The sequence below is a fragment of the Medicago truncatula genome, chromosome 7 (genome assembly GCF_003473485.1).
Source record: "Medicago truncatula cultivar Jemalong A17 chromosome 7, MtrunA17r5.0-ANR, whole genome shotgun sequence".
NCBI lineage: Eukaryota > Viridiplantae > Streptophyta > Magnoliopsida > Fabales > Fabaceae > Medicago > Medicago truncatula.
Genome location: NC_053048.1, coordinates 51310844 through 51322991, shown reverse-complemented (window position 1 = coordinate 51322991; position 12148 = coordinate 51310844). Strand labels below are relative to the sequence as shown.

Here is a 12148-nt window from a genome sequence, read left to right as displayed (position 1 = left end):
ACTATCCACAAAAGATTTTCCAAGTATTTGGTCTTTAGATTATTTTCGACAAAGTTCGTCTCTCATATTACAACTTTAAAATAATTGAGACAAATTAACCAAAACCAAGTAAATAAACTCTAGGGCCTTGACTATATATACACTTATATCACATATGAGTGTAGTTGAATATACATATGCGTTTCACCGGCCGACCACGACAAAATCATCAAAATCATAAAACTACAACAAGTTCGTATTATTTATTCCATAATGCAAAACCAATTCATTTTCAAAACAAAACCAAATAGATTCAACAAGACATAGGTTAATTACATTTAAACATCCTAATAGGACTCTTAATACTCAAATTTGAAGTTTGGGAACAAAGCCTAAGGTTTAAGTTGACTTGGAAATAGTTATGCTAAATTTCCTTAAAATTTCTTCAAGACCCACTTGAAGTGTTTTCATCATAAATCAAAATCCACAAAACATTTTCAAGTCAAACCAAATCCATTGGAACAAAATTATCTAAAACTTTCATGTTTACACCAAAAACCAATTCAAAATAGAAATGTGTAAAAAAACACAAAAACTGAAGTCCTGACAGCACGCAAACGAAGGCACAACAAGGCAGTCACCCATGAGGGTCTGTCTTCCTACACCCAGGTGCTGGCAAGCTGCGCCCAGGCGTGGGCAGACAGTAGCCAGTGACCTGCGTTATAGCTCTGTGCAGTCTTGATTTTTTTTCCCGGTTTTACCATTTCGTACGTAAAAACTTAACCGGTTTTCAAATCTCCAAAACAGCTTATCCCAGAATCACTTATTTCCCAAAAACACTTAAAATAACTTTTACTCAAAATCCCAATTTTATCCAAAACGATTTCTCATTACCAAGCAACAACCAAAAACAGAAAATCATTATATCATAACTCATCATAATCAACTTGTTTCATTCATTAAAAATCATCGACACCACAATTCAACTTAATTCACCATTTTCACCAAAACTCAACAACACACCAAACATGAATAAACTCATGTAATCTCTAACACCCATAGCATAATTCATCATTACTATCATATCACAACACCATTCTAGTCATAATTCTACAATTTCATCAACAACAACATATATCGCCAATTTGAACAAAGTTCACAAAGTACCCATTTATATATCATTTGAACATGCAATTTCTACATCAACAATTCAATTATCATCAATTTCACATACCGAAACATATCACTACAACTAGAGTACGAATTTCAACAATTAAGTTCACAATAATCACTTATCTCAAATAAGCACTTATGCATAGAATTAGGGAAAAGATTACAACTAAATGATTATGATTGAAATCTAACCCCTTTACTTCAATAAGCAATAATCCTAGCAAAAGCTTCAAGTAAGCTCCTAAAATCTCTAGCTCATCTTGGTTCTTCAAGTTTTTCTCTACAACCCTCTTTTCTTCCTCTTGCTTTTTCTCTCTCTACATCTTCTCAAAATTTTGTGAAATGAATGTGAACCCTAATTCTCTTAAAGACTAAGGCTTAAATAGTGTCCACACTATTGGGTTAACCCTTAAAGTCTAATGGGCTCAAAACTCTTATAAACTAACTCCCAAAGTTTCTATCCACTCACGGTTAAAAGTTATCGAATAATTACCGGTTCGAAATTAATTACCACACTAGTAACTTAGTAAAATAATGGTTCTCACTAGAATTACTAAAAATAACTCTCACCATGAAAAATACTAAATTACCCTTACTCACAGAATGACAAAAATACTTTTCTAACACGAAAACCCATCAAAATACACACATAGACAATTAATCATGTACGAGCATAAATAAACACACATTAAAACAATTGAAATTAAATCTAGCGAAAATCGAGCTGTTGTTACAGCGTATCCCTAGAAACATTGAACAAATGTCTAAATACATTTTTTGTTTGACAAATATGTCTAAATACATTGAATGGAGAATATAAAATTTTAGCATTTTTTAAGGAGAATCTTAAAAGTTCATCCAAATGATCTTGGTACATTTTCAAATGTTTTTTTGGTTTATGTTACACGCATTCTGCAATACTGACAAGATAAACAAGCCTCGTATAAAGTCAGCAATTCACCGAACAATATAAAGATGAGCACTATCACTCTTTTTTTAGAGGAGTCTTATTTCAAGAATCAATTTGATTGACAACTTATATGACAACTATAATTTACAGAGAAAAAATAAGTATTTGTACGAAAATCAAAACAATAGAGAAACAATAGAGGATAAAGTAAAAATAATGTGAGTATGAGATAAAAAGTTGTCACCAAATGGATGTTCAAATATGATTACTCTTTTTTTTTTAATAGGAAAAATGAGCACTATCACTTATCAATCTCAATTAATAAATTTAAGTTAACAGATTACGATCAGGACAAATATCTTCTCTTCCTATCAGTTGTGACTTGAACTTTCGTTTGAAATTCGGAAAGTGATAGTCTGCTTTAAGTAAATTTTATGGTAAATCTTTAATAAAGTTGGGGTGTTTTACTAATCATTTTTATCATATATAAAAATGTAATTTTTTTTCAAAAGTTAAATTAATCTATTAAAGTTGATATGAAAAAATTGAATCTTTGAGAACAACACACTATAAGATCACAAATCGACATCATGAGATCAATGAAAGTGGGTTAATTAGAATTTAGAAGTAGATATATTACAATCACATCATACCAAATTTAATTTATTTTATTTTTTTGAGTAAAAAATTTAATATTTGTTAAAACTTTTATTTTGTAAATGGTAAGCCTACAACCTTTAACTTTTCACTTTACTTTTATTCCTTTTGTTTTTCTGGCCGGTGATTCCATTAAAAAAAAAATATATTCATAAAAAAACACCAAAAAATGTTTTGACTATTTTTCACTCGAGAAAAATGGGAAGGTGTCAAAATGTATGCAACACTAGGAACTTGGGAAGCAAAGCAATTCAATTCACTATATAGACACAACACAACAACACAAACCGAATCAATCACATTATTCTTGTCCACATCCCTTTAGTTTCTTATGACAAAACCATAGGATCTTAGTAGATTAATGTTACTTATAATAAAACATGAAGTTCTGCAAAAAATACCAGGAATACATGCAAGGCCAGGAGCAGAAGAAACTTCCTGAGGTTGGATTCAAGAAGCTCAAAAAAATCTTGAAGAAGTGTCGTAGAGATTCTTCTCAATCACAACCCTGCCCTGATCATTGCTCAGGTCATCTAAATCTTCTTTTTTTCTCTTTTCTTTTTCTAAATTTTTATTTTTTCTTCCTTGCTGAGTTGAATCATTAATTATTACAAAGAGGGTATTTTATGAGTTTGCTTCTATTGCATGCATGATCGGTTGAAGTTTCTAGAATCTATGACTTTATTTTTTGAATATGATAGATCTGTTTTCAAAAATTGTAAAAGAAAACAACGAAAAAAATATTGGATCTGTATTTTCTTATGTTTAGAGTTTAATTTAAAATGAAAACAGAAAATATGGGAACTAACTGAGACCTTTAATATTTGATGCACTTTCAAATATTTATTCAGTGTTTGAGTTAACTTGGTGTAATATTTATTCAGTGTGTGATGGGACCTTTTTCCCTTCACTTCTCAGTGAAATGTCTGAGATAGTAGGCTGCTTTAATCAGCGTGCACAGAAATTGCTTGAGCTACATCTTGCTTCTGGTTTCAGAAAGTACATTTTATGGTTCAAAGGTAAATATCATAAAAACCATACTGCTCTTATTCAAGAAGGTGAAGATCTCGTTACTTATGCACTCATAAATGCCACCGCAATCCGAAAAATACTAAAGAAGTATGATAAGGTATGATAAATAAATAAATGTTAGAATAATTTGGTGCGCTAGTTTTAAGTTTAGATGATTTACGTGCTCTTATTTTTAATGTCATTGCAGGTTCATTATTCCAAGCAAGGGCAATTGTTTAAGTCACAAGTTCAGAGTATGCACAAGGAAATTCTTCAAAGTCCGTGGCTCTGTGAACTTATGGCATTCCACATCAATTTAAGAGAAACCAAGGTCAATTCAAGGAAGGAAACTGCTTTGTTTGATGAATGTTCTCTCACATTTAAGGATGGAAAACCATCACTTACTTGTGATCTCTTTGATTCTATCAAAATTGACATTGACTTGACTTGTTCTATATGCTTGGTAAGTTAATTGTGTATGCATTACTCTTTATATGCATTATGCGCATTCTAATTTGTCATTTGACTTGGATGCAACTTGCAAGAAGATCGAGTCAATTTAAAGATTAGGCACATATAATATTAATTCTTAAATTTTATTTTTCATTCTTATCTCACATATATAAATGGTTTCATTTTTCAGAACCATTAATTACATTATGATGTTTATGTTGACATTATTCATCTGGCTCTTCAATGACAGGACACTGTGTTTGATCCAGTTTCTCTGACTTGCGGCCATATATTCTGTTACATTTGTGCTTGCTCGGCTGCATCAGTATCTATTGTCGATGGACTTAAGGCAGCCAATCCTAAAGAAAAATGTCCTCTATGCAGAGAGGTAATTAAGCTACCAGATATGACATTATATTGTAAACTCTAATAGAACTTGATTACTAACAAGCAAGAAATGTCAAATAAAGGGAGATTTTCACTTTAACCGAAAGGGTGTTTGTATAGTAATTAGATTCAGACCCAACAAAAAGGATAATCAATAACCTCAGGGCTATGCTTAATTTGTACATTGGAGATTGTGCTCTCATTAGATCCGAACTCTATTCTAGGCTTCGTTTTCGGTTTAATTTGAAGAGCGTGATTTATGTGAAATTCTCTACAGTTCAAATGTTAAGGCCTGTATTAAGTTTTAGACTTTAGTTTAATATTTAAATCTTATAGAATGCGTGACTCTCGAGTCTTTGCATTCCCTCTGTCATTCTACAGCTTCCCTTATACATAGTAGTTTGTAAGGAAGATTTTGTTCACTCATTTGAGGCACCTTGACTAGGGATGGCAATTGGACCCAGACCCGATGGGCACCTGCAAAAAATACCCACAATGGGTAGGGTAAAACCCCACTTTCATGGGTATGGGCATGGGTAGGGTAATTACCCGCAAATTTTAATGGGTATGGACACGGGTAAGGGTACTATACTACTCAACCCCGCAACCCGCATGTACATATTTATATAATATAATAAATACTTTATTTATTTTTGGTGTACAATTATTTAATTTATTTAGCTATTTAAGTCTAAACCTTAACCTAAAATTTGAGCTATTTAAGTTTAAACCTAAATACTACGATTATTTGAATGTTTTTATTTTAATTTTTGAAGGATATTTTGGATGTTTTTTTATTTGGCTAAATACTACGATTCGTACTATTTTATTAGTTGATTTAAATAATTTTGGATCATAGTTTTATTTCAATTGTGATGTTTTTTATTGTCTTTTCATAGAGAAAGTGCGGGTAACGGGTGCAGGTATGGGCACTTAAGTGCCCATAAGATATGGGGAAGGGCACTAAAGTTGTTGCCCACGAGGGTACGGGCTCGGGTACGGACATTTTTTACAAATGAGCTTATGGGGATGGGTACTATAGTACCCTATCCATTGGGTACCCATTGCCATCCCTAAGTCCTTGACAAACAACCACGGTTGATTGATTCTTTATGTAACTAAAAATAATTTGAAACTTATAATAAAGTTGTATTTTGTCGATGGCAGCGTGCGGTTTATGAAGGTGCTGTGCATTTGGAAGAACTAAATATTCTATTAGGCCGAAGGTATGTATGATTCAATTTATTCAAATTTTCTCTCTAGATCTAATGGACATCACAGCTGCCACATCGTGCAGCGGCTATAGGGGATATAAATCCACTTTTTTATCAGTTAGTTTCTGCTATATGCTTTGTCTGACTTTAGTAATTTTGATACTTTTACAGCTGTCAGGAATACTGGGAACAAAGACTTCAATCAGAGAGGGTAGAGAGGATTAAGCAAATAAAGGAACACTGGGATTCACAGTGTAGAGCTTTCATGGGCGTCTAAGAAGATCACCAGCTTTATTAGTTTCTTTAGTAGATCATGAGCTTTCATACACATTTGTTTGATTGTCATTTTGTATGTTATAATAATTAATCGTAGCGGTAGCGCAACTGCTTGTAAAATATCTATATGGTTGGAATGTGATAAACAAGATTTGTTATCTATAACCTATTCTGCCACCAAGTTTAATTAAGAACAGCATATCTTGTGCAAACTCCAGTCCTTTCAACAGCGCCGTAAAACCTGAAGTGACCACAACATCCCTTATGCATCTTGCACCAGCTGCATCGATATTCAGTTTGTAGGATCCGATAAGACATAAGGCGACATCTTATGTTTGAAACTAGCATAGGTAAAGGCTGTGTTTGTGACTGTTAAAATTAGCAACAGCTTATAGTGCACTCTTGCTACAGCTCATAGGACATGGAGTCACAGTCCATGAATAAAATGATCAATAGTTTCATTATGTTGATCACAAAAACAACACTGAGGACTGCAACTCAGCCCTTCTGTTGAACAATGCAAGTCTAATAGAAACTCGATTATGGTTAGACCAAACTGCAGTCTCGAGAAGTGACAGATTGGTTAGATTGTAGCGCTGACTTTACACATCACAAAGAGGTAGTTTTCTACACTTTAGGTAGTCTAATATACCTTCTTTTTTTTTTTTTTTCTTTTTTTTTATATATTTTTTATAAGGAAAGGTAGTCTAATTTACTAGTAGGTTATTTTATGTGATCTTAGTACCTTAATTATCTTTTGAACGATATAGTTTCTTCTCGATTTAAAATAATAATTAAATAAGGTAACACTTGCAATTTTCTTTCACCAATATATTTTAAGTCTTGCTTTTTTGTTAAAGCATTTGAGGTTTGATCATTGATGATGGTTTTTCATACAAATCGTATCCAAAATGATTTTAAAAGTTAAATATATTAAAACATTCGATCAAATTAAAAGATGCTATATGTGAGTTTATAAAACATAAACTATAAGTTCAAATATGTGTCTTGTCAAATAGACTCTAGATATGGTGAAGGATTGGAGACTTTGCAATTGGTTCAGTGAAGATACCGCAGACACGCACCATATATTGGTTAGTCGAGGAAGCATTTATTCAAGAGTGCTTGCGGAGAGTACTAATGTCAAATTGGGTTGGGCGATGAGGTGAGTACTCAAACTCGCTCGAGCCCCGTTACCCAAACTGCAGCCATATTCATTTTTTATTGCAGGGAGTTCTTCCCATGTTCTCACAATCCTTGCAAGGATTCGATCAACCTAATGAAATACCAAAATTTTTATAAGTTTCAATCAAATAGGTAGTGTTCAGACATTGTTTTGAGTCTCATGAAAAGACAACACAAACAAAATCTATAAAACATCTATATACACACAAAAAAGAGCATTTTAGTAAACGAATCGTGGACAAAATCCCACATAACGTAACGGGTTACTATCCTCGTACTTGTCATCAATCAAATTATCCCTAAAGAGACTTCTTCATCCCTCGTTTCTACGAGGAAGCATTCCCCGCAAACCAATAGGCCTTGAATGGGGGTAGTCATTCATGGTCCCTACTTTCGGATGAAAATGGACATCTCTAATAAAGAGGGAAGATGGCATCACATGTGTCTTCCATGTGATAAAACATAAAGGGGTACATTAAAAAAAACACAGGTGCAAATATCAACAACCCTCAAAGTAATAGTCGGGCCATAAAGTCCAGTCCGTGATGAATTGAGCATATTCTATTCTTGCAGGAGAGTACTAGATCTCTCTCTACTTGAAGTGTCATCCAATCAACGTGGCATATAAATACGCAACAGCTGAATAAGTATCACTTTTGGGGTTTTTTCTGTCACTAACCAAAGAAGGAATTAGGGTTTTACGGTACCTACCTCTTTTTCTCATCTTCGATTCAATCCAACAACATGAGGTACTATCTCCAATCTCTGCATCTGTAAATCTCTTAGCTCATTCTTTCTTTTTCTAATCTTATTATGCTCTTCTGATTTTATCACATAAGCTTGTAATCGCGTTTTCTGTTTTCATCGATTCAAGTTTATTTTTTTCCTTATCTTTTCAATTGATTTGGTATCTTTACCGATTTGTTACTTACCCTTTGAATTTAATTTTTTTTTTCCCTGATAAAAAAGACTTTTTTACTAAATTAAGACAAAACGTTGAAAGTAAATGTTAGTGGCATCTTGAAATTGATAATTAAATCATGCCTCTATAGTAATTGATGTAGATTGTGATGGCAATTATCAACTTTGATCTGTAATTTGTTTTTTAGGGTTTAATTGTGCTTTTTTGTATATGATTATTTGGTTTGTTCATCTCCAATTAGATGTAGTTTTGTTATTGTAGCTGTTTTAAAATGGATGTGTTGGTTTTGATTTATATGCTTATTGGTTTATCGTTGTACTGTATGATGCAGTCGCCATCCTGAGGTTAAGTGGGCACAGAGAGAAGACAAGGTCTACATCACAGTGCAGTTGGCTGATTCCAAAAATTCAAAAGTTGATCTTACTCCAGAAGGTGATTTTACCTTTTCTGGTAGTGCTGGTGCTGGAGACAATCAGTATGAGCTGAAACTTGAGCTCTTTGACAAGGTTAATGTAGAGGTGAGGTTAAAACTATATTGTTATTGAGTTGAATAATGACTTGGTCTCAAGCATTTTTAGAATTGTTATGACAAGGTTATGCTTTGCTTGCAAATATATGGTCTTTAATGTGTTTCCTTCATGACTCTTTGATTGCAGGAGAGCAAAATCAGTGTAGGAGTGCGAAACATATTCTGTGTAGTGCAGAAGGCTGAGAGTGGATGGTGGAAGAGGTTGTTGCGTGGAGAAGGCAAGGCTCCTCATTATGTGAAAATAGATTGGGATAAATGGGTTGATGAAGATGAGGTTGAAGAAGGTATGTATTATGTGTCCTTTGAGTTTTTTTAATGTATAGGACAACAATATAGTTTTATTTGAAATCTGATCGAATTATCTCGGTTTTTGTTGGTCAGGTGGTGGTGGTGATGTAGACTTGGGAGGAATGGATTTCTCGGTATGCAATATGTTTTTTTCTTTTTTTTCTTTCCCGGTTGTATCATTTTGTTGATATTAATTTTTAGGATTATGCTAACATGTGCCACAAGTGCCCTTAAGGCACTTGTTAAGGAAACCAAAAGTAGCAGGTTTACATTGGATTCAACGATATTTTAACTTTTAAAAACTTAAATTCATCACTTTTCACCATTCTCACTAAAATATTTCTATTTTAACCTCTTAAATTGGTGGGATGTGCCATGATCCATTGGACAGATGGAATTTTACTTGTGATATCTTAATTTGATTTTATGTTCCTTCTATTGATGTTTTACATTGTAATTACTGTGTACTGCTGCAGAAATTCGGCGGGATGGGTGGCGGTGATCCCATGGGAGGAATGGGAGGCATGGGCGGCTTGGGAGGAATGATGGGGGGCATGGGAGGAATGGGAGGCATGGGAGGAATGGAAGGACTGGGAGGCATGGGAGGAATGGAAGGACTGGGAGGAATGGACTTCTCTGTATGTGATGTTTTCAGTTGATTTGCTGTTCTGTTATTGTTATATATGTTGTAATTACTTAATTATTTACTTGTGTGTACTGCAGAAATTTGCTGGGATGGGTGGTGATGCAATGGATGATATTGACGAGAGTGACGATGAAGGTATGCATTCACATTTTCATTTTTGTTGATCTCTCTCTCTCTGTTCCATTCACATGATACTTGGTTACTATATAGTATGCATGATACTTTGATTTTTTGTGGTTTGTTATGTTAATATAATATGCTTGTATGTAGAAGCAGGCAGCTTACTGTTTAAAGAAATATGAACTTATGACAATGTAGCTTTAGGATATATTAAATGTTCTTAAAGTTGGTTGTTAACATGAGGGTTAAGGATGTTAGCTCTTGAGTTGCGGAAGTGGAAATAAGTAGCTCTACAGCTTGTATCATCATGTGTACTTTCTTGAGCTTCTTCACAAATATAAAAAACCTAATATATATATATACATTTATATATTTCTAAAGATTAGAGATTAAATTCATATTTTACATGTAATATTATGAGATTATTAATTTATACATTTATATATTTCTAAAGATTAGAGATTAAATTCATATTTTACATGTAATATTATGAGATTATTAATTTCAATTTGAGGGCATTCTACTTCGGTAAGTGAGTTAAAGAAAAGAGGATTTATTTTGAAGTCGTGTAGTATATCATCAATTCTTTGCAATTTTCGCCCCCTTTAATTTCCTTTTTCTTAGTTGCTTGACATGATTGGGCATATGACTTTTCTGTGTGCTTACAATCCCTTTTTTGAACTAGATGTTCATAATGAATGCAAGCAATATAAAGACATGTTAACAAATGTTGCAGTTGTAAAACATCATCAAAATACTTGCTAAATTTCTGGGCCATTGTAATTTTTTGCACTAATCTGTGTTTGCCAATTATAGATCAAGAAGTGTCAAAGCCTGGAGAGCAAGATGCTGCAGGCAAGAGCGCTGGTGAGGCAGCTACAGAGAGTGTAGAAGCTACTCCAAGCACATAATAACCTTGCAGTGCAAGATTTGAAGATGCTTATAAAGACTGTTGAGTGAAATTTTTCCTCCTTTGTGCCATTCAGTGGTAGTTTAAGTGGGAGACGTTTGTGTCCTCTTTGATGTGTTGACTTAACAGTAGGATATTGTATAATTGAGATTTATTTAATGCATGAATGGCGGTGATTTGTTTCTAGCCAGCGCTGTCTCGATGGAAAAGAACGTTGGTATAATATTCACTTGATCTTATTTCGCACATCAAATTTGAGATTTTCCTAAATATTGTGACAGATTTTCCACAAGATTTAATCACCGTAGTCAAAATACTTGAATCATTAAAGGATCTTAGAAATGAGACAAGTGTAGAGTACACTAAACTCAACGCTTTGAACGGAATTTTCAGAAGTTCTGCATTATACAACTTGATTTACGTGCAATATTAGGGAAGTTTCTTTACATTAGATCTTCAGTTTTTTTATCTTCTAGAGCTTACCTAAGTGGGAGTAAATTATATTTTGCTATCAACTTGATGGTAGTATGTAATGTTATATTGTGTTGGCTATCATAAAATTCTCTTTTCCTAATTCATTAATTGTCTTATCAAATCAAATAATCGGAGAGATCTATGCGCCTGTGGAAAGTCTTTGAACGTTGAAGTGCTGAAGTGTTTGCTAAAAAATAAATTTGAGTCGCACGCAGTATATAGAAAGCTCGCACTTTCTTCCACCAACACTTTCAACAATAGTTGCAAACTTTTCAATAGTCATCAAATTCTTTCCTTGTTAACCCAACAATTTCTCAACGAAAAAAATTCATTTTAGTCCTACAAGTTTGGAATAATTGACAAAATGTTACGCAACTTGGTGCAGCAAAATAAAAACGTTCACAGATAGTCCCCCCGTTGCAATTAACTCTAGCAAAAATTTAAATAGCCTCCGGCTAAGAGACTTATTAGTGTGTAAGGATACTGTCATTTTCATGATAATTGCGGACTTAACCCATATCTTTCAAAATCGCGATTTCAAATAAGCGCTTTTATGGTGTTGTGAATTTGTTAGTTTTTAATTAAAAAATTATTACTCCCTCTGACCTAAATTATAAGTTGTTTTGAAGAAAATATTATCCTAAAATCAATTATATTATCACTGAATAATTTTATTTTGAAGAAGATAAAATTAATATCTATGAATAGTTAATGTTACTTTTTTTTATTAATATCTTTAATTATGTATTACTCTCTCTCCTTAATGATGTATTTTCAGGATTTTTTTCCTCCAAATTAGGTTATGATTCAAGTTTCAAATAAGTGCTTTTGTGATGTTGAATTAGATTATTTTTTTGATTGGGGAATTGTATGCTTTGTCTGAGAAAGTCCCAACTTTGGGCAGAAACTTTAATTTTAATGGTTAAATTACACCACGTGTCCTTTAAATTTGAGGTTTGTAACATATTAGTCCTTTAAATTATTTTGGTCACACATAAGTCTTTTACGTTTGAG

General features: G+C 33.1%; 2 protein-coding genes across 3 annotated transcripts; both read left to right on the top strand.

Moving 5' to 3' along the window:
• The first annotated feature begins 2908 nt into the window (after window positions 1-2908).
• LOC11427207 (probable E3 ubiquitin-protein ligase BAH1-like 1) lies at window positions 2909-6251 on the top strand. Its single transcript, XM_003625878.4, has 6 exons — window positions 2909-3247; window positions 3604-3848; window positions 3939-4193; window positions 4434-4571; window positions 5738-5796; window positions 5956-6251. The coding sequence occupies exons 1-6, from the start codon at window positions 3100-3102 to the stop codon at window positions 6059-6061; spliced, it is 951 nt and encodes a 316-aa protein (XP_003625926.2). The 5' UTR covers window positions 2909-3099; the 3' UTR covers window positions 6062-6251.
• A 1585-nt stretch (window positions 6252-7836) lies between these two features.
• On the top strand, window positions 7837-10913 carry LOC11432522 (uncharacterized protein Os08g0359500). Of its 2 annotated transcripts, none has more exons than XM_039827785.1 (7): window positions 7837-7994; window positions 8499-8685; window positions 8824-8980; window positions 9081-9118; window positions 9461-9622; window positions 9708-9765; window positions 10567-10913. In XM_039827785.1, exons 1-7 carry the CDS (start codon window positions 7990-7992, stop codon window positions 10659-10661), a joined length of 702 nt encoding a protein of 233 aa, XP_039683719.1. In that variant the 5' UTR covers window positions 7837-7989; the 3' UTR covers window positions 10662-10913. The 2 variants fall into 2 exon arrangements, with proteins under 2 accessions (XP_039683719.1, XP_003625928.2); XM_003625880.4 differs by having other exon boundaries at window positions 9078-9118.
• Window positions 10914-12148: the final 1235 nt, after the last annotated feature.

What these genes read in the sequence shown, in the direction of transcription:
- LOC11432522 (XM_003625880.4), top strand. An exon ending in TTGACAAGGTTAATGTAGAG is followed by an intron (nt 8,686 to 8,823) that starts GTGAGGTTAAAA and finishes CTTTGATTGCAG; the next exon opens with GAGAGCAAAATCAGTGTAGG. An exon ending in TGACGAGAGTGACGATGAAG is followed by an intron (nt 9,766 to 10,566) that starts GTATGCATTCAC and finishes TGCCAATTATAG; the next exon opens with ATCAAGAAGTGTCAAAGCCT.
- LOC11427207 (XM_003625878.4), top strand. Translation starts at nt 3,100, where the DNA reads ATGAAGTTCTGCAAAAAATACCAGGAATACATGCAAGGCCAGGAGCAG. An exon ending in CTGCCCTGATCATTGCTCAG is followed by an intron (nt 3,248 to 3,603) that starts GTCATCTAAATC and finishes ATATTTATTCAG; the next exon opens with TGTGTGATGGGACCTTTTTC. An exon ending in TGACTTGTTCTATATGCTTG is followed by an intron (nt 4,194 to 4,433) that starts GTAAGTTAATTG and finishes CTTCAATGACAG; the next exon opens with GACACTGTGTTTGATCCAGT.